Below are 17,994 nucleotides of genomic sequence, written 5' to 3'. Positions count from 1 at the left end.
CTGCAGTTTACGGGGAAACTATTCCGTAGAAATGGTTTGAATATAGAAATAGAAATCAATCCTACTCCAACTAAAATGGAGAAGATACCATTGCATTTAATCAATCCTAGCTAACATTTCTTCAGATTCCATATTATATGTTCACCTCTTCTAAATGGATTTTCTCTAATTTTATTAACAGAAAGATTATACAATATGCTAACACGTCTTTACTGTATATAAGGTAGCTCTACAGATAGGACAGACATCCTAGCAGACTGATTTGGTAGTGACTTAGAGACTGAAAGTATACAGTAAAGTATCTAGCCTGTGCCCTAGTTGGAGTGCAGTGGGAACTTCACACCAGCCTTTATTCTTTGGTTTGTAAAAGACACTGGTGGATTGTATGGGCACTTACAGGTAGTGGCCTCCAAGCAAGTGTGTATTTTTTTTAAATATGTTAAACTTAAAGAACCGACCTGAGTATCAGGGCATTCAACCCAGTATAAAAGTTTCACCATCTTAAACTGCTTAAGTTGATGTGGACAGGAAAAGAGTAATGATGTCTTACCACCACCAGATGGAAGTGGTTGCCTCCATTAAAAAAATAGCTATGACTTAACTCCATACTACACACAAAAGCTTTCTACATGTACTATACTTATTCTAATATTGTTTTATTCAAGATAACAAATGTACTTTAGTACGGACATTAAAATAATACAACATGTGCATAGATGGACATCAATCAAACTGCAACTTTGGAACTTCACTGCCAGTTAGACTTAAAGGGAAAGCAAAATGTTTTCACAAAGATACAATTAGTGTTGAAATCACTATAAATAGAATATCTTTCGTTTTGGGACTGTTCAGATAAAACAAGCAACCTAAAGATGTCACCTAAGGCTCTGAAAAATTGCAACAGACATTTTTAAATGTTTTGACATTGTGTAGTCTAACAATTAATCAACAAATTAATCAATACTGAAAATAATTGTAAATTGCAGCTCTATATACTTACCTTCATCTTCGACGTCGTCCTGGAGCTGTAGCACCAGCATCTGCAATTAGTTTTGTTCTTCTGCAGCTGCAAGCATTTTCTTCATTATCTTTGTGCATTGCATTGTGGGACAATAGTGGCAATCTACAGCACACTCAATAATCAAGTGGATTTAGTATGCATACAGAAATCTTTGAATATATGTACTTTTTTCACCTCTGAAGCACAACATACTGTGAAACCTGCTTAGAATTAGTATGAAATATGAAATTAGGACAGAGCTAATATGATGCAGTTGGAGGACAAAACCCTGCATGATAGGCATGACATAGGCTAATATACCATTATGAGTATGTCACATATTCCAGTCAATTGAACAGATTGCAAAAAAACTCGGCAACAGAGGAGTTATGTATGAAACACTTGTATTTTCATCTGACACTTCAGGGCAAGTTACAGTTACAGTCGACCTCTGTAATCAGCTTACAGATCTAAATCTGGTTCAAGTTAGCAGTGTTATTATGTGCCTTTTGTTGTAGTCAGATCATTTTCAATCCATAACAGTATGACAAGACAAGAAACATTTAACATTAAACATTAAACATCAAACATCAAACAAAGTGAATACAATAGCTCTTTTAAATCATTTTAGCGTCTTATCTCCATAACTCTAGAGGAGATGAATGTGGCACTGTACTGTACATAATTACTCAAAAAACACAAACGATTGGCACAAAAAACAGTGATATTTTATGGGTGTGCAAAGGAGGGATTCTCAGTCCGCTTTTATTATTTTCCCCCATTGTTATTTATATTTAAGTCACTAGGTGGCACCCTGAGGCAGCCAAACTCCTCTGTAGCAAACATCCCTGCACATGCATGTGTGTAAAAGAATCTAAATCAAAAACAAGCGTTAGTAAAATGAGATGAAAAACACCACCAATGATAACGTTCTCATGCAGGTCTTGTCAGCTAGGTTTTGGCTCCTTTGGTATAGAGACCACTGCATATCATGGTCCTCTTCTTTTTTTTCCTTGCCACTTTTCAGACAAAGCCGGTTCCAGCTTCCACAATCCCAAATCCACCTCTTCCTCAGCAGTAATAGTGTTCTTGGGTATGCTGACAAAGCCAGTGTTTCTTTGGGCTTCTGACCGGGTTGTATGGTTTCAGCTTTAAGCTTACGGAGGAAGTAGTCCATTGTTTAGTGGTGTTGCCTACTGAGGTGCTACGATGGGTCGAAAGCAGATAAGTTCCAACTGTGTCAGTCTTTGACTAGCCTGTAAATATGATGCTGTGCGCCATGCTCACTGGTGGACACCTCAAATACGTAGGCTATGCACAGGAGGGTTTCCAGTGTGTCCCTGTTAGTCACCACCTGTGGACAAAGAAGACACAGAAGGTCCTGCTCAGTCAAACTGTGGGGGATAAACATCTAACCTTGGTTATTATGTTTTTACTAGTAAAATTGAATTCATTCACATTCTATTAGTTTGCAATCCTTTGAGACTTTGACAATATATAAACAATCATACGACTGTACTGAACTCCATAAATTGCTCCCTTTTTTTTTAATATACAAACCGTATCAAAACCAATAATCTAAACAATCAAATGAATTAAAATAATTTGTAAAGATTCAGAAATGAAGTGACTACACGTTTTACCCGCTGCTATACTGTAGTTCTTGTCGAGGATCCACCTCTGTCATGGAGGTAGTGGGCAACATGATTGTAAAATACCTGGTAGTTATATCAGCCCAACATGTTGGTTTACACAGTAAATCAAAGTGATTTAGTTTATTCACAGGACCACACTGGAGAATATAACCACTGTGTGTGTGGTTTTGGTAGAGCCATGGTTTTCCTATGAAGTATGTTCATGCATGCCTTTAAATTGTATTTGAAAGTATGACACAATCAAGTAAAAATAGTATGTTATTTCAATCAAATCTAATAACAGCAGCACATGCTCTTTTCTTTGCTCTCAAACATATGTTAGCTACTTCTTTTTATTTATTTATTATTATTATAAATTGTGTCACCTTATAAAGCATGATCCTTTACTTTTAAGAAAACTTTCAACAATAATTCTATGATCATACTTTGACATACTCATTCACTAGCTATATGAATACAACCATACTGGGCTTCAGAGATTGATAATTATGACAAAATTATGATTAACTCTTAAGTAATAATATATTAGACAGAAATGTCTAGTCTACTATAACACTACTAACTAAAGATTAATAATAAATGATGAATGATCTCTCTGGTCATATATTCTGTTATTCTATGTGTAAGACTAATGTACTGTATCTATAGAAAAAAATAAAAAAGCATGGAGGAGTGTGGCAATGTGGCACAAAACAAGCACACAACTTCATCAATTAATTATGCGTTGCATCAAACACAGCACTTACATGAGGCATATCGATCCATTGTGCTCAGCCTTGTAATGTGGAATCTGTGAGTGCACCCATCTGTTGTCTATCTGTGTGTGCATGTCTGTGCAGGAGCTGTTCATGGTTAATATGAGCTAAATCAGCCCATTGAGAAACCTAATGACATGCTGCCATGTAGTCGTCAGTGTGGGCTCAATATGGCCATTGTTCCTTGGCCAGTAGGAATGCAGCCCCCAATGGAAGGGACACCAATGTCTTTGAACCCTGGTGTTGAGGACCACTTTGTTACTATGGTGATACACTCCACTCTATTCACTTCCCTCTTTGTGTCTGCTCTAGCACACCGGATCATTCAGAAAAGTCCAACTTACAGCAAAATGGACAAAATATTTCAACTCTGCAAAACCATAAAAAATGCTGTTCATAGGGCAGTGAAACATTGCAACCAGCTGTGAATGGTCTGACAAGGTTAACCATTGTTAATATCACAGCACAACCATATCAATTTATGACAGTGGGCTGCCTACATAAAGCAATTTGAAATGGAAAAGTACACATATTGAATACCCATTTGGCTCTGTGTGCTTTAACGCCTTAGAATGGTTTTAATGGAAATACATGAATGATAAAAAGACAATGAGTGTGTTCCAAGGAATGCATGTATTGCAGAGAATTGACTCATATCCAAATACAATTTAAGTCAGGGTAAGCCGTTCATGCCTCTTTTCACCACAAGCAGAATTTTCTGATAACAGAGCTGACAGTCTGCTAACAGTAAATATGATAAAGTGTTAGTTATAGAACCAGGCTAGCTGTGTTTTATGTTGTAATGTGTGTTTACACATTATTCCAAGATGGTTAACCCACTGCTAAACTTGTAGTCACACCAGATTAATTAAATTAGCTTCTTGATGTGTTACATATTTGTAATGGTTCCTAAACAAGTGAAACAAACAAACAAATATACTAACAGTATAGCTAATTTTAAATCATGTGAATTGATTATATTAGTATTAATGTTAGAAAAGGTGTCTTGTCCGGCATATAGCCCCTGTTAAACCACAACTTGTTGTTATAGGTATGAGATCTAACTCCTCTCTAAAGAGAATGAGCATATTTTCCAAACTATTGCGCTATTCCTTTAATATTTAAGAGAATACCTGAAGATCTTATAAAATACCAGTAGAGTAACATGCATGCAAACAGACTGATGGACTGAGTCCCCAGTCTCTATACACACATGTACGGTATATCTCTGATTCATTGGTACCTGAAGGATAGTGAAGTTCTCCAGTACACTGTTCATCATGTACTTTTCCGGCAGGTGTTTAAGCTTGTGGATGAAGTTGATCATGTATTCACATAACGGGGAACGGTGGATTCGAAACACGTAGCGCCCATTCTCAAAACGTGCATACTCCGTCTAGGAAAAACATGTACAATACATAATAAAAGCACACAGTTCAATATATGAGAACATATGCCATGTGCAAAGAGAATTAAAAACACATTAAAAGGATAAAATGTGAAATCTATATCAAAATCTAAAACAAAACGGATACATAATTCCACTGAAACTCAATTGGATGTGAACATCTATGTGATAAGCTGTAATATGTGTAATAGAATATACCTAATGCAGCATACGGCATGCCATATATGACAATAAACATATTTCTCATGACAACAGTAATCAAATGATGAAGCCATTAAATATCATCATGTGGTCTGCTGAGGCAGATGGCCCTACCTAGGGATGTGTGTGTATGTGTTTATATTGTGCAATCCATCAGCAGCAGATGGGGGCAGGGCCACTAGTGTGTCTAGTTAACGGGAAGCATAACAGTCATACTGTGGAGATGTGCTACTCATGTCAGTTTACTGACCACAGATCAGTGGTAATTGACTGGAATCCATCGCCACCATTAGCAGTTATTTACTCCTCTGGATGATAATAGTGCTTTTTGACACGGTCATGACCTCTTTATTTTGAAATATCACCCAGCTTTTGAGCAATCAGTGATGCAAACATCTTGGCCTGTAGCCACATATATAGTTTACTGTTAATAATTGTAGGAACTGTACAATCCTAAAACATTGGATCTAAATGTGAAAAGTCAGTGTTTCAAAGAAAAAACGACCTGAAACGGACATTAATGCTATGTATGTATATGTATTGTATTGTATGTAATGTATTTACTGCATTTATAGGCAACTAAAACATTATAATGAGACTGGTCACTGTGCCTTCCATAAAGATAAAAGTTTAATACAATAATTTGATATGCTGTGTTAATTTCTGTAGTTGTAATAGCTTAATCCTCCTGAAGATGTTTATTAATTAACACCAGAAACCAAAATTCAATCCTTGTATCAAGAGCACTGTCAGTTACTGTCGTAGCTTTTTTTTTAAGATTATTTTTGGGGCATTTTTAGGCCTTTATTTTCACAGGACAGACGAAGACATGAAAGGGGAGAGAGAGGGGGAATGACATGCAGAAAAGGGCTGCAGGTCAGAGTTGAACCCACGGCCGCTGCATCGAAGAGTAAACCTCGATATATGTGCGCCCGCTTTACCAACTGAGCTAACCCGGCCACAAGTTTACATTTTTTAAGGAAAATATCATAGTTACACAGTGTCATCTAAAGAAAACATAAATTAAGTATTTCCCCCCCAAAATCATTGCAGAAGAGTACATTGTACATTTTTTTGTCGTACTGAGTAGCATCTGCAGAGCTTCACGTCTGCTGTGGGGCAATTTGGGCATAGTGGGCACTATCAGAATCGCAGATAATGTAAAGCCAAAAAATATGTTTTCTCTTACACAATTTTCACAAAAACAGCTACAAAATTATGATACATTTTTCTGGGTGTCACAAATAATATATGAAATTGTGATCCTTTAGGTTTAATATAAAGTAATAAGTCTAGAAGAGCTGTATGAGTAAATGTGCTGTTCATGTGAGCAGGGAGCCAGCAGGAAGTCAGCCACCACAGGAAGAGAAGGACTCTAATACACATGCTCTAAGGGCCCATTATCTTTCAGTCAGAAATGATAAGAAATTGTGTTACAATATATGCACTTTAAATGAGTAACGCTTCATAATAAGTGCAGGGTAAGTGTCTGACTACTGGCACACTGTAGTAAAAAAAGATTCTGGATAACCCCCAGTATTCTTACCTCCACTTTCTCCACCACCTGCTTGCCAAAGGAGCAGACTTTGGTGGATGAGGTGATAATCATGTTCTCAGAGCTCTCATACTGACTGGAAACTCCATAGAAGAAGCTGCTGTCATCCTGCAGGTTCACACTAAGGTCCGCCTACAGGGAAGAAACAGATAACATGTCAGGATCGACTAACATTCCTGTGTGTGCTACACTACACACTACCCTGCTCCACATTGAACATCTAAAACCTCAAGGATATACAGCACTCTATCCATAATATATAACAAAATATCAGGGTCTACTTTTCTGCTCACGGACATGGATCTCAAGGAACATGTGTCAGTCTGACAAAGACACATAGCTCAACAAAGCTTGTAAAGCCAAGAGGCATCCACTGGCCAGTTCCTTGTTGACCCAATATAACGCTGTCAAATCCAGCCTCTAGATTCCCAAGATGCTGTGTATCGTCCATTTGAAGAACCCACAGCACTAATGGAAAAAAAAAAAGTCTTTGCAAAAATCTAGTTAATTTAGCAAGCTTTTGGTCAGAGACCTTCTTCAAGGCAAGAACAGGTAACTGTTAGCAAGTGAAAGCAGCAGTAGCCTACACAAGGTAAAAAGATCCTTACTTGATAAGCCTACTCAATATAAAAAAAACACAGAACTGAAATTGTTCTGATACCTCACACGTTCACAAAAGCCCAAGTTACTTTTTAATCCACATTTTTATTACTAAACATGATATTCAAATCCAGTAAATAAAAACATTCACCATTTTGAAAAAAGGAAACAAGGCAACCCCATGTTGTCAGCTGCCTAGCAACAACTGAAACTAATCCAATGCCAAACATTTGTGAACTTGACTTCCTATGTCAACATGACCTCACAAGTGCAATTTAAGACACAGCACAGAGTCAGGTTTCTTTATTCTCTTGTGGATGCAGATTCACCTAGCTCTGATCCTCCCACTAGTCCAAGTTTGAATTGAGGCAAGTATAATCTGATTTTGTATCAGACTGAGGTGTCGTCTCCTCTGTCAGACAGCTGGGCTGCTTTACCTTTTCCCCTGTCGGGCTCTTGTCTCCTAATGGGCCATTGAGACACCGCTCAGCCTCCTCTCATCTCTTCATCACCCCGTTCATCTTCATCCCTGGCTCATGTAATTCCTCTATTTGTCTTCATCCCTGGGGCATAGTGACCCTCCCCGAACCGCCTTTCCTTTCTTGCCTAACAGCCTGCGAGGGAATTCATCCAATTACAATCAGCAGCATGCAATTGGCTGATTAGATCATGGTGGGCCGGCTGGCTGTGTAACAATTTAGCAGAGCCAGCTCAAATCGGATTCCCTCGGCACTTCAAAGGCGTGAGACAATCCGTTAGGACAGGGCCACAGGCGCTGAGAGGGTGAGGAGGAAGGTGGGAGCAGGGCAGGGCAGCCAGCGGCCGACAGGGGGGTTTGCTGGAAATTCAATCTAGAATGCCATAGCTTTGGAGGTGGGCCAGTCGCCTGTCACCGTCACCATGCCAACCTGCGCCTCAGCACACCCCTAAGTCATGACCTACCACGTGGTTGTGCCACTGCGGCTACATCAAATGGGCTCTTCCCCTCTTTTACGATGGCGTAAATAAAGTTATCGTATTTTCAGATGTGTCGAGGATTTCATTTTGCTTATTTTCATGGCCAAGAGCATCTTGGCCAGGTTTTTTTTCCAGTATGGGTGTTAAAATGCCCAGCTGTTTTGTAGCATTTCTGTGTTTTGTCATGGATGCCTTGAGAATTGGAGGACCCCCTTGGGATACAATAAGATGAACAGACTGAGAGGGGACAGTGTTATGAGCTTGTTTTTCTCTAGTGGGGAGTTGCATATGTCGGGCTATGACATGAATCAAGAGAGTAATATTTCAGTGATGATTGACTTGTTGCTTACATTGCACCCGCTGTATCTCCTGCCATTCCTATCTCTTGTTCACACTGTCTGTGTCCCTATTTCTATCTCCTGCTGTTTATTGCTGTCTTGCTCCCTTTTTCTTTATGATATATGGCCAGGCTACTCATCCCCTCCTTCCCCTCACCCCTGAATCAAATGCCATGGCTTGACCAGCTGCTCTTTCCTGGAGAAGACTGCTTCCAAAATGGTGTCACTCACCAATGTCTACCAATGCCTCTCTACAATAAATAATGTGGCAGTCAAACATGTGAGAAGGGTAATGTCAAGCCATCTGGTGGCATGAGATTGCAAGGCGGTACTTTGAACTTGACATTTACAGTCTTTGGCACTCTGAACCACAGCCGTTAAAGCTATATAAGCTTATACTGTATATCTGCTTTGCAAGTCACCAGTGGCCTCAACGCAACACATTTTTGACAAAGTGGATCTGAGGATGACGACAATCATGTTTCACAATGTTTCACAGTAGTAGTGGAGGTGATGGTTTGACATTCTTCACTGAGGCAGCATTGTGTGCCTCTACCATCAGAATGCTCCCCAATATTGTGTGTCAGTATGGACTCTGTTGTGGCAGGTGCATGTTGATCTGATCACTGAACACCGGAGACAGCCATTGTTCACTGCAGGTTTCTCTGGTGCTAACAGCTTGTCCCTACGGCTGGATGTGTTTGGGTGACCTGGTATGCATAACAGTTCTGCGGTCCATGACTCAGGTGCTACTGACACAGCCCTGCAAGTCCCCCAGTAGAGAAGGAGGTTATAGTAGACGAAGAGCACGATAGGCATGATGCCTAATCGTAGACAACCTCTCAAGGCTCTCATGACTCAGTCAGATTGATGTCCTTTATATATAACATAAGGAGTTTATTTTGGCCCAGTAAGGTTGGTGCAGTCTAACCTCCATCCATAGGAGAGAGAAACACTTCCCATTCATCCAATTCTACCTCATGGATGTGTTTGGGTCCTTTTTCTAGGTCTGTGCCATTGGTCTGTGCTTGGGATGAATTTAGCATGAGTGAGATGCTGTTTTCTGTCCCCCTCTCTTATGAATAGAAAAAAACATAGGTGAGAAATGGTTTGTTATGGGCAGTTCATATTGGTTTGGTATGCACCAAATCTATGCTTTGTATTTAGACAGTGGGTATTTTATATATTTTTCTATATGCCTTGATTGTTAATTGTTCTATGTGCAAACAAAAATCAAAATTGTATGTTTTTATTTTGAATGCCCAAGTGCCTAACATCCATTATAACCTTGCCATCTTGTATCTGTGTTGCTGCGAGACAAGAATTTTGAGGACAGGGATTACTAAACTGGAGGACTTTCCAAATACAGATCAGACTTTTTTTTTTTAAATCACAAGCAACACACAAGCCACACTGTTGCCTTGTATTTCCTATTGATTTTTAAATTTCTTCTTTGTTGAGCAAAGGGGCTTTAGCTAATTATGCTAACAATCAAGTATTTCTTAGATGCTCATATACCAGACATTATGATTGAAATCTCAACCTAAGCTCTTCATATACCAGGAAGTGGCGCAGAAATTCTCTAATTGTAGTGAGTCGTTTGATGAATTACACAGTTGGTTGAGTGATTCTCTGACATACTTTGTGACAACACTGCTTTACAATCCCAGCACACTGATTTTAACAAGTGGGGTTTCTAAAGTAGGGTGACCAGATTTCCAGGAGCTAAAACCGGGACACTTTGCACGTGACCGTAGTGCTTGTACACGCACACGCTTTTTAAAGCGTGTGCATGTGCCAGCCCAGGTCAGACATAGACACAGACAGTAACTTCATTATTTTGATCGTAGGCTCCTCATCTAATAATAATAGTGTTTTTTTCCTGTAAAATTAACAAAATTGCAGCAACAGCCTTTTTCAGTTTAGTGTGAGATTTATATTAAACACTTAATTTCCTGCATTCTGGTGAATTTTTATGCACCTATTTCTACCATTTTCTGAATCAATGTATGCTGCAAATATCTTTATGTAAAGAGAAACACAGATTACAATCCAAACATAATGGAATATATTGAAGTAAGGCTCTCAGGCATTCTGTATTGCTTTCAGCTATTTATTCTCCTTTGGATCGACTTTTCTAATTATATCTGAGTCAGCACACATGTAGCCTAGGCATCATTTACTCCTCCCTCCTGTTTTGCGTCTTTTGTTGTTAATGTATTAATAAACCCCTGGACTGTAATATTTCAGATGTGTTTGAGCAATGTCCAGAACTTTGTGCACATTCAAAATACAGTATATCTGTGTTCTCTGGATTTGGAGGAGTCGTGATATTTTGAGAAAAGTAAAGTTATAATAGGCTATTACAAGAATAAAGTCACTATATTTCAGAAAATAATCTATAGGCTTCCTGCACCGTAGTCTGCTGTGCATTACGTGATTGCTCTGCTGATATGGTAGATCTCAGACCTTCTGACAGACACAGAGCCCCGTTTGGGTGTCTGAATGAGACAAATAGTTTAGCTGGGAAGTGTCTGTACGCTGCTCTACATCGGAGGTGGAAACCCAAAACTACTGCTGCAGAAATACACAGAGCACAAACGCAACACATCTGCCGCAGCATGTCAACCTCAGAGCGCATCCATTATAAACCTGAAGCTGCCCTGCATTTTACAGATAAAGTGGACACTAAGCGACGCACAGGTCTGCTTCAGCTCCGTGTGTTTGAGTCTGAACCGTAGACTGGAGACGTCATGTCACAGGAACTTCAAACTAAATCATTAGTATTGCGCTCCTAAACTTTGTGTTGATGGCATCAATGTATTATACTGATTTGGCTAGGATTCCTCCGAAAACTTCATCTTTCACAGCTTTCCTCACTTAGAGATGGTTGCTAGGTGATAGCAACAAATACGGCTCAAGCTGCTCCTGATGTAAACCGGGACATTTTAGCGTCCCGACAGGCTTTTGTCGGGACTCGGGACAAGCAATTCAAAATCGGGACTGTCCCGGTCAAACCGGGACGTCTGGTCACCCTATTCTAAAGTAAATGTACTTTCACTCCCTCTTGCTTAACCCTGACCTATGCTGTTAAACTAACATGCCTGCAAGATAGATGGATACATAGATATATATTTATCCCCAGAGGGAAATTCACAATAAAGAGTAGCAAAACTTTTGAATGAAATGCCATTAAAAGCCACTTTAATAAAGAGTGGATGTACGAGTGGTGGGAGGTGCCATGAGCTAAAGTGTGTACGTGTTGTGCATGATACAAATACCAAAGGTCTTGTCCTGAGGTAAGACAAGGTGGCCAGATCAGCTGCGATGAACAAAATGGACGTGTCCAATTCCACCCTCGTACTCTCCTTCTGTATCTGTCTCTCACTCTGATCTCTGTTTATAGGCCCATTTTCAGGTTGTCAGTTTGTATATTTCCACTGTTTTCAACAATATCACACATTCTCCTCCATCTGTCTTCATTCCTAAGCCTGCATCTTAAGTTTACTTTGTCATCATGCTTAACTCGCTCATCTCTCTCAGTGTGTAATGGTGAGCTGGAGGGCGCTGTGTGTTTGTCTGTGTGTGCGTGTGTGTTTTGGGGGGCTTACTTATAAATAAGTATATGGGGCATGAGAGTTGGACTCAGTCTAATAGCGCCGAGACAGGTGCCTGGGCTCACATTTCCCGTGGTGAAAGATCAGGCCTGCCACTCTTCCCAAGGCTGCTGACACAAAAACACACACACACACACACACACACACACACACACACACACACACACACACACACACACACACACACACACACACACACACACACACACACACACACACACACACACACACACACACACACACCTAATGCATGCTGAGCAGCAATGCCTTCTTTGCCGACATAAACCACCAATCAGGTCATGGGAGCAATGACTTTCCATTCATTCCGGCTTTAAATTGCATATAAGTTCCTTTAACTCCGATGCTTAAGCTATCTCAACACAGTTAACACCGCTAGGCCATTGACAGCCAACAGGTGCAACAAAACATTAACAAGAGTATTCACTGTACTCTCACTTCACCTTGATGACTTGGGGAGGATTATATGCTCTGATGATGTACGAAAAATACCACACACAGAGTATTGGGCTGAGCTTTAGATGTATAAGAACCAGTTTTAATTGACATTAGTGATTTATCAGTTGAAATTTAAAAAAGCTTAGATAAACTGGATTTCTCTAAAAAGATTTTTTTTTTTTTTTATTGTTTTACCCAAAACTTGACGAGAAAGAAAGCGTTGTGTGGCCCTTTGTCAAACAGCTCCCTCAGGCCTCCTTTCTTTTCTGGGAATTTGTCATAGATTTGTCTGACATCCACAGACTCCAGATAGGCGTCGCTGTAGCTCGGGTTGGACTGGCCGATGTGCACAAACAGGTGCTTGTTGAACTGGAGAGACAAAAGCGCATATCAGGAAATGAACAGAGCCAAAAATGACAAGTGTCCAGTTTGCTAAATTGGCATTAATGCCAAGTGCGCGGTTAGGCGCTCCAGGACATCTGTCACATTGGGCCTGTTATTCCATTGAATCATATTTACTGTAATAAATCCCATCACCTGTTTTAAGGGTCCCACCCTTTTCTTCCATTCCATTCATGATGTGCTGGTGTGTATATTCTGTATGTGTTGATGCAGATTATCCTGTGTTCTTTGTGTGCGGCTGTCATACTTTCACACACCAAGACCACCAAAGTGTTTAACCACAATATTGAGTCTTTTTCAAGACATTTGTGAAATCTATTTTCTATGATTTTCTGTTAAATAATGTTACTTTCTGGTATTGTGATATTTTCTGGTATTATTGTTGTTGGCTATTCATTGTATAGTGCAACATGTTCTCTGTGTACAAGATGATAAAGTTTTAAATTTTGAATATTTGAATCATTGCTCACGCTAACTACTAGGTTCTTCTGTTTTATTTTCAAACAGTTCTGTGCCAAAGTCTGTGCCCGAGTAGTTTTAAGCAGTTTTAATCAAATTTAGACCAAAGTATATAGTGAAAAAAGCAAAGAATCTGAACAAAACACTGAAGTGAGTGTTTACTCTAATGCACCTGTCAATAAGACTTCTTGGTGGTCAAGAACTATAGTAATAGAAACAGTAATAGATAAATAAAACTAACTTTTGTTTGAAGAGTAAAAAGCTTTTTGTAGTATGACACAAAGTTATCTCCTGTCACTCTACTCACATTCTCTGGGTCCTGAGGTTGCTCCAGGAAGGCTGAGAACTCCAGCATTCGCAGCTTGGAGCTGGCAATACTTCTACCCTGCCAAGGGGGGGCACCGGGAGACATTGACAGCCCTGCTGTGCTTTCATAACCTGCAGAAAGGTGGGCAATGAGTGTGTAAATGTGCCTTTTGTGTGTGACAATGTAAATGCAGCGTTGCAAGTTCTTCATCACAATCAGGGTTTTATCATCACTTTTCCGGCTTGACAGCCGTCTGTCAATACAGCAGGGCGGAGAAAGAGCACCCACCTGTTATAGGGGTCGGGCCGGACGCTTGCATGGCGTAACTCTGCTGGGAGAAGGGCTTAATGCTGGAGAGATGAGACAGACAAGAGAGGGAGAGGCATGTTATGCACCATCTTGGCCTCATGACCCCATCTCACATATTAATTGGACCGCCTGACCCCCAAAGACGCAGTTGGCGGAGCGGTATGTTGAATGTCAGACAGCTGAAGACTTTTCTTTATAATTGTGCTGATGTGTTTTAATTTGTTCTGAGATTCAGTCTCTGACTGAAATGTATCTGATGATTATTAAGCTGATAACATGAGAAATAACGGATACTGTAGCACTACAGAGCAGAAAGAATAGATACTCACTCTTCGTGGCTTCCTGGCTGTCCTGGAAGTGCGCCATGCCAAAACTGGGATGGAAAAAAAAAGTGCAAACGATATTAAACAGTTCCATTTTGACACTTATTGTCAGATATGAATTGTGTTGTGTTTACTCTGCTTTTCGAAACAGAAGTGCAGAGCTTAGGTGTTTCTTATGAAAAAGAAAACCAAGCTTAAATATGTCAAATCAACAAAGATGAAACTATGTTTCTCAAAGTTTAATGTATTTTGGACACTTTGACTCTTCTAAAAAGGTCAAATCATCTGTGGCCAAACTACAGGTTCATTTATCTAAAATTTGAAAAATTGTTCGGGGAAGCAGTCTCAAATATGTAAAATTCAAGATAAAACTAACCAACATCCAGGGAAATTATGAACATATATCGTTGTATATATGTATCGTTGAGTGATGAAAAATATTGCTTATTGGCCACAATTAGCAAACCACCAACCACAGACTTTGGGATGAAGTCAAAGGTATTTTTTCAATTTCTTTTTCAAGATGGTGTAGGTGGACACTGGTCAGAGACTCACCCCACCAGCAGTGGGATAAGCCGGCCTAGACAGGCCCTGGAGAGCCATCTTGTTTTGGAAAGCCGTAGGTGAGATGATCTGGGCTGAGGACATGGTGGCCATACTCTGCAGGGCCTTGTCTTTGGCAACCTGGTCCTATGGAGAGGGACAGAGAGCAAGACAGACAGTTAGGTAAAGGCAGAGCACGCATCATACTCCATTTAAGTCGGCGCCCCACTTCACTGGTAACACAAGCAGAGCCCTAAAAAGGGAAATGAAGGGCCGAGGCCAGTTTGCATCATCAGTGAATCCCTGCCAGGCAGAGAGATGAAGAGAAGGTGATATTACAGTCAAGGGCCTTTGGGTCAGGAGTTAAGTTTATTGCTTTGGCAGGGGTAAGCCAGTGATGACAACTAGCTTCTGTTGGAGGTCATACTGGAAGACAAGGCAGGCAACAGGGTGATTTGTTAATATGCTAATAATTGCATCAAAATTGCTAAATGCTAATGCCACTGAGTTTAAAATAGTGAGATAGCTACAAAATGGTCTTTCCTGTGCTATACTGTTAAATGATACAGCTCTTGTTTTTTTTAATCCACTCCTTCAGCAGTTTCCAAAACCACAGAGGACTACAAGCACTTGCCGCCCAGCCCTAATGGGCAAGGTCACACAGTGCATTCTTCTTTCCAGAACTAGCGAACACAAGGGCATAGCTGAAATATGGGGGGTACATGTGGTAGGGATCTCAGTTACACCAAAGACGTATTTAAAAAGGCCCGTCACACAGGCCAACCCTGTGACCAGTGCCGGGCCCTGCCAGCTGAACCCTAATGGCTGCAGTCCAAGGTGAGGGAGAGTCCTGTTGCCTGCTGTGAGTGTGAGTATGCGGGTGTGCGTAGACGAGAAATGTAAACTGAGAAAGTACTGGGGGGACAGGGATGTGTAAGCTCTCAGCGTACCACACAGCAACACTTTTATTGAGGTACTTATCAAATGTAATACCTTGAAGGAATAACGCAGGGATTAATTTGTTTCCTGACAATTGCGTTTGGTTCAACTTGTTCATAATCATGCACACTAAGCCTCAGGCCTCCTGAAATATGTTCACATTTCATCGAAACGTGTCAGCATCGCATTTAAAACTAGCATCAATTAGAGGGTGCAATTAAAATAGCCAATTGTTTGTGCCTTTGTGTTAATAGGATGTGAATACATGGCAGCGCAGGGGCCATGGATGTTGACATACCTTTAACAAAACATGAAGCTTCATTATAAGAGGGAATAAAATAGGGTAATAATGGCTTCACCCTCTTTCCATCTGCTGCTGCACAACTTGATTAAACTCAAATAAAATTAAAAAATGCAACATGCTAATCACACCCTTAACTCATCTATGACTATTCTTCCTCTGGCAGTGAGCACAGGCAAATCTGTGCAGTAAGATTCACACACACATGCAGATTTACAATTATTGATTAGATTAAATCCACATAATCTTAATTTTTTTCCTCATAAATGCATTAAAAAGGAGTAATCTTCCAAAAACATTTAGGGAATATAAAAAAGCAGAAAGTGGTTGACTCACGTAGCGTACCTTCAGCTTCACCTGGATCTCCCTGGCCTTCCGTCGAGCTAGAACCTGGATGTGACTAGATACCTGAAAGACAAACAACACAGCAGAGTTAGGCGTTAGTTTTAAACCTTTAACCCTGTGTGTTCACACGGATGTCCTCCAGATACTTGTGTTTCCTTCCACAGTCTGAAAACATGCAGGTAAATTTGAGACTCTAAACTGGCTAATGGCGTGAGTGGGAATACATTTGTGTGACAACCTGTCCACGGAGTACCCTGCCTTTCACTCAAGGCACATTGGCCCATATTGACCATGCACAGGGTTAGCGGGTTTAGAGAATGTTTGGATGGAAACTCAAAGAGCATTTATTTAACTCCAATGTGGTTAGAGTTTCTTTGGTTCATGGGGCCTCATTTGCCTGAAATTCAGTGATTATTCATGATCTTCATCAGATAATTCCAACCATCTGAAATAACTTCTGAAGCAAAAACTCTATAAACGGAAACTGGTAAAGACAGCTCCTTCAGGCAATGTGAGCCACACTGGTTTGAGATATAAAAAACTAAATATTACTGAACTGTTTTATTTTGAGTTACATTTTTTTCAGTCAGAGCAACTTTCTTAAGAAGCTGCAGTGCATCAGTTTACTGCTGTTGGACCAGCAGGTGTCCCTCTATCCCTCCAACCTGTCCCACCATCCATCTCTGATCTGATCTGCCCCCCTTCCTCCTCTCATCTCCACTCATCTCTTCTCATTCCCACACTGAGACTGACAGATGACTTAGCAAGGACCCTTTCTCTCCACATCCATCACTGCCCATACATCAGTCCTTCCATATCAGATACCGTAGTGAGGATAGAGTTCCAAATCCCCCGCCCGTCCTGCTTCAGTCTGCCATCCAGATCACCATATTCCCCAGGTTCTTTCCCCTTCTAACAAGCACCAGATCCATGAGGTGGTGAAGAAGCAACACCGACACATGATCCTACAGCATCTGTGCATTGGGCCCTGGCCCTAAATCAATCGTCATCTCTAGCCCTCCAAGTAAGAGGGAGTGAAAAGTAGGGGGGTACCCAGGGTGTTGGGGCATCACTCAGCAGCAGAGGACTTTTTCTGGAGGGGTTCAAAAATAGGGGCTGCTTCAAATGGCATTTGCAGAGAACTCACCTGCTTCCTGGTCCGCGTCTTCCCTGTGCGAAGTTTGATGTATCGTGCAATCAACTCATTTCTTCCTGTAAAGGGACCAAAAAAACAACAACATAATTTTAGTATAATATTATTTTGCATTTTTCCTTCAAATTTATAGAGACTTGAAAGAGGCACAAGAACATTAACATGTCAATTATTGAAAGGTTAACGATGAAGAAATGACACAACATGCAATATTGTAGCTTCCACATGTCTTATTGTAAACAGATACATAAAATAAGTGGTAAGAAGTGATAATTAATAAAGGAAATACAACTTGGTCCTTAGTTTTAATTTGGAGCCTGGTAACCTGACTTTGGCATTGTATATTTTGTATTTATTTTGGATTTGCACCT

The 17,994-nt window shown here is 40.3% G+C and overlaps 1 protein-coding gene across 1 annotated transcript in view; it reads right to left on the bottom strand.

Moving 5' to 3' along the window:
- Positions 1 to 1,387: 1,387 nt before the first annotated feature.
- Positions 1,388 to 17,994, bottom strand: part of LOC120563525 (transcriptional enhancer factor TEF-3-like) — a 28,713-nt gene continuing 12,106 nt past the window's right edge. The window contains exons 2-11 of the mRNA XM_039807732.1: positions 17,618 to 17,682; positions 16,462 to 16,533; positions 14,898 to 15,032; positions 14,349 to 14,392; positions 13,999 to 14,060; positions 13,711 to 13,841; positions 12,738 to 12,911; positions 6,566 to 6,706; positions 4,654 to 4,806; positions 1,388 to 2,354 (exon numbers count right to left, since the gene is read on the bottom strand). Coding sequence (XP_039663666.1) covers positions 2,241 to 2,354; positions 4,654 to 4,806; positions 6,566 to 6,706; positions 12,738 to 12,911; positions 13,711 to 13,841; positions 13,999 to 14,060; positions 14,349 to 14,392; positions 14,898 to 14,999 — 921 coding nt within the window. The 5' untranslated portion in view covers positions 15,000 to 15,032; positions 16,462 to 16,533; positions 17,618 to 17,682 and the 3' untranslated portion in view covers positions 1,388 to 2,240. The remainder of the gene's footprint in view (positions 2,355 to 4,653; positions 4,807 to 6,565; positions 6,707 to 12,737; positions 12,912 to 13,710; positions 13,842 to 13,998; positions 14,061 to 14,348; positions 14,393 to 14,897; positions 15,033 to 16,461; positions 16,534 to 17,617; positions 17,683 to 17,994) is intronic.

The sequence above is a fragment of the Perca fluviatilis genome, chromosome 8 (genome assembly GCF_010015445.1).
Source record: "Perca fluviatilis chromosome 8, GENO_Pfluv_1.0, whole genome shotgun sequence".
Classification (NCBI taxonomy): Eukaryota; Metazoa; Chordata; class Actinopteri; order Perciformes; family Percidae; genus Perca; species Perca fluviatilis.
Note: the sequence above shows the minus strand (reverse complement) of the source record. Positions and strands in the feature narration are given on the sequence as shown.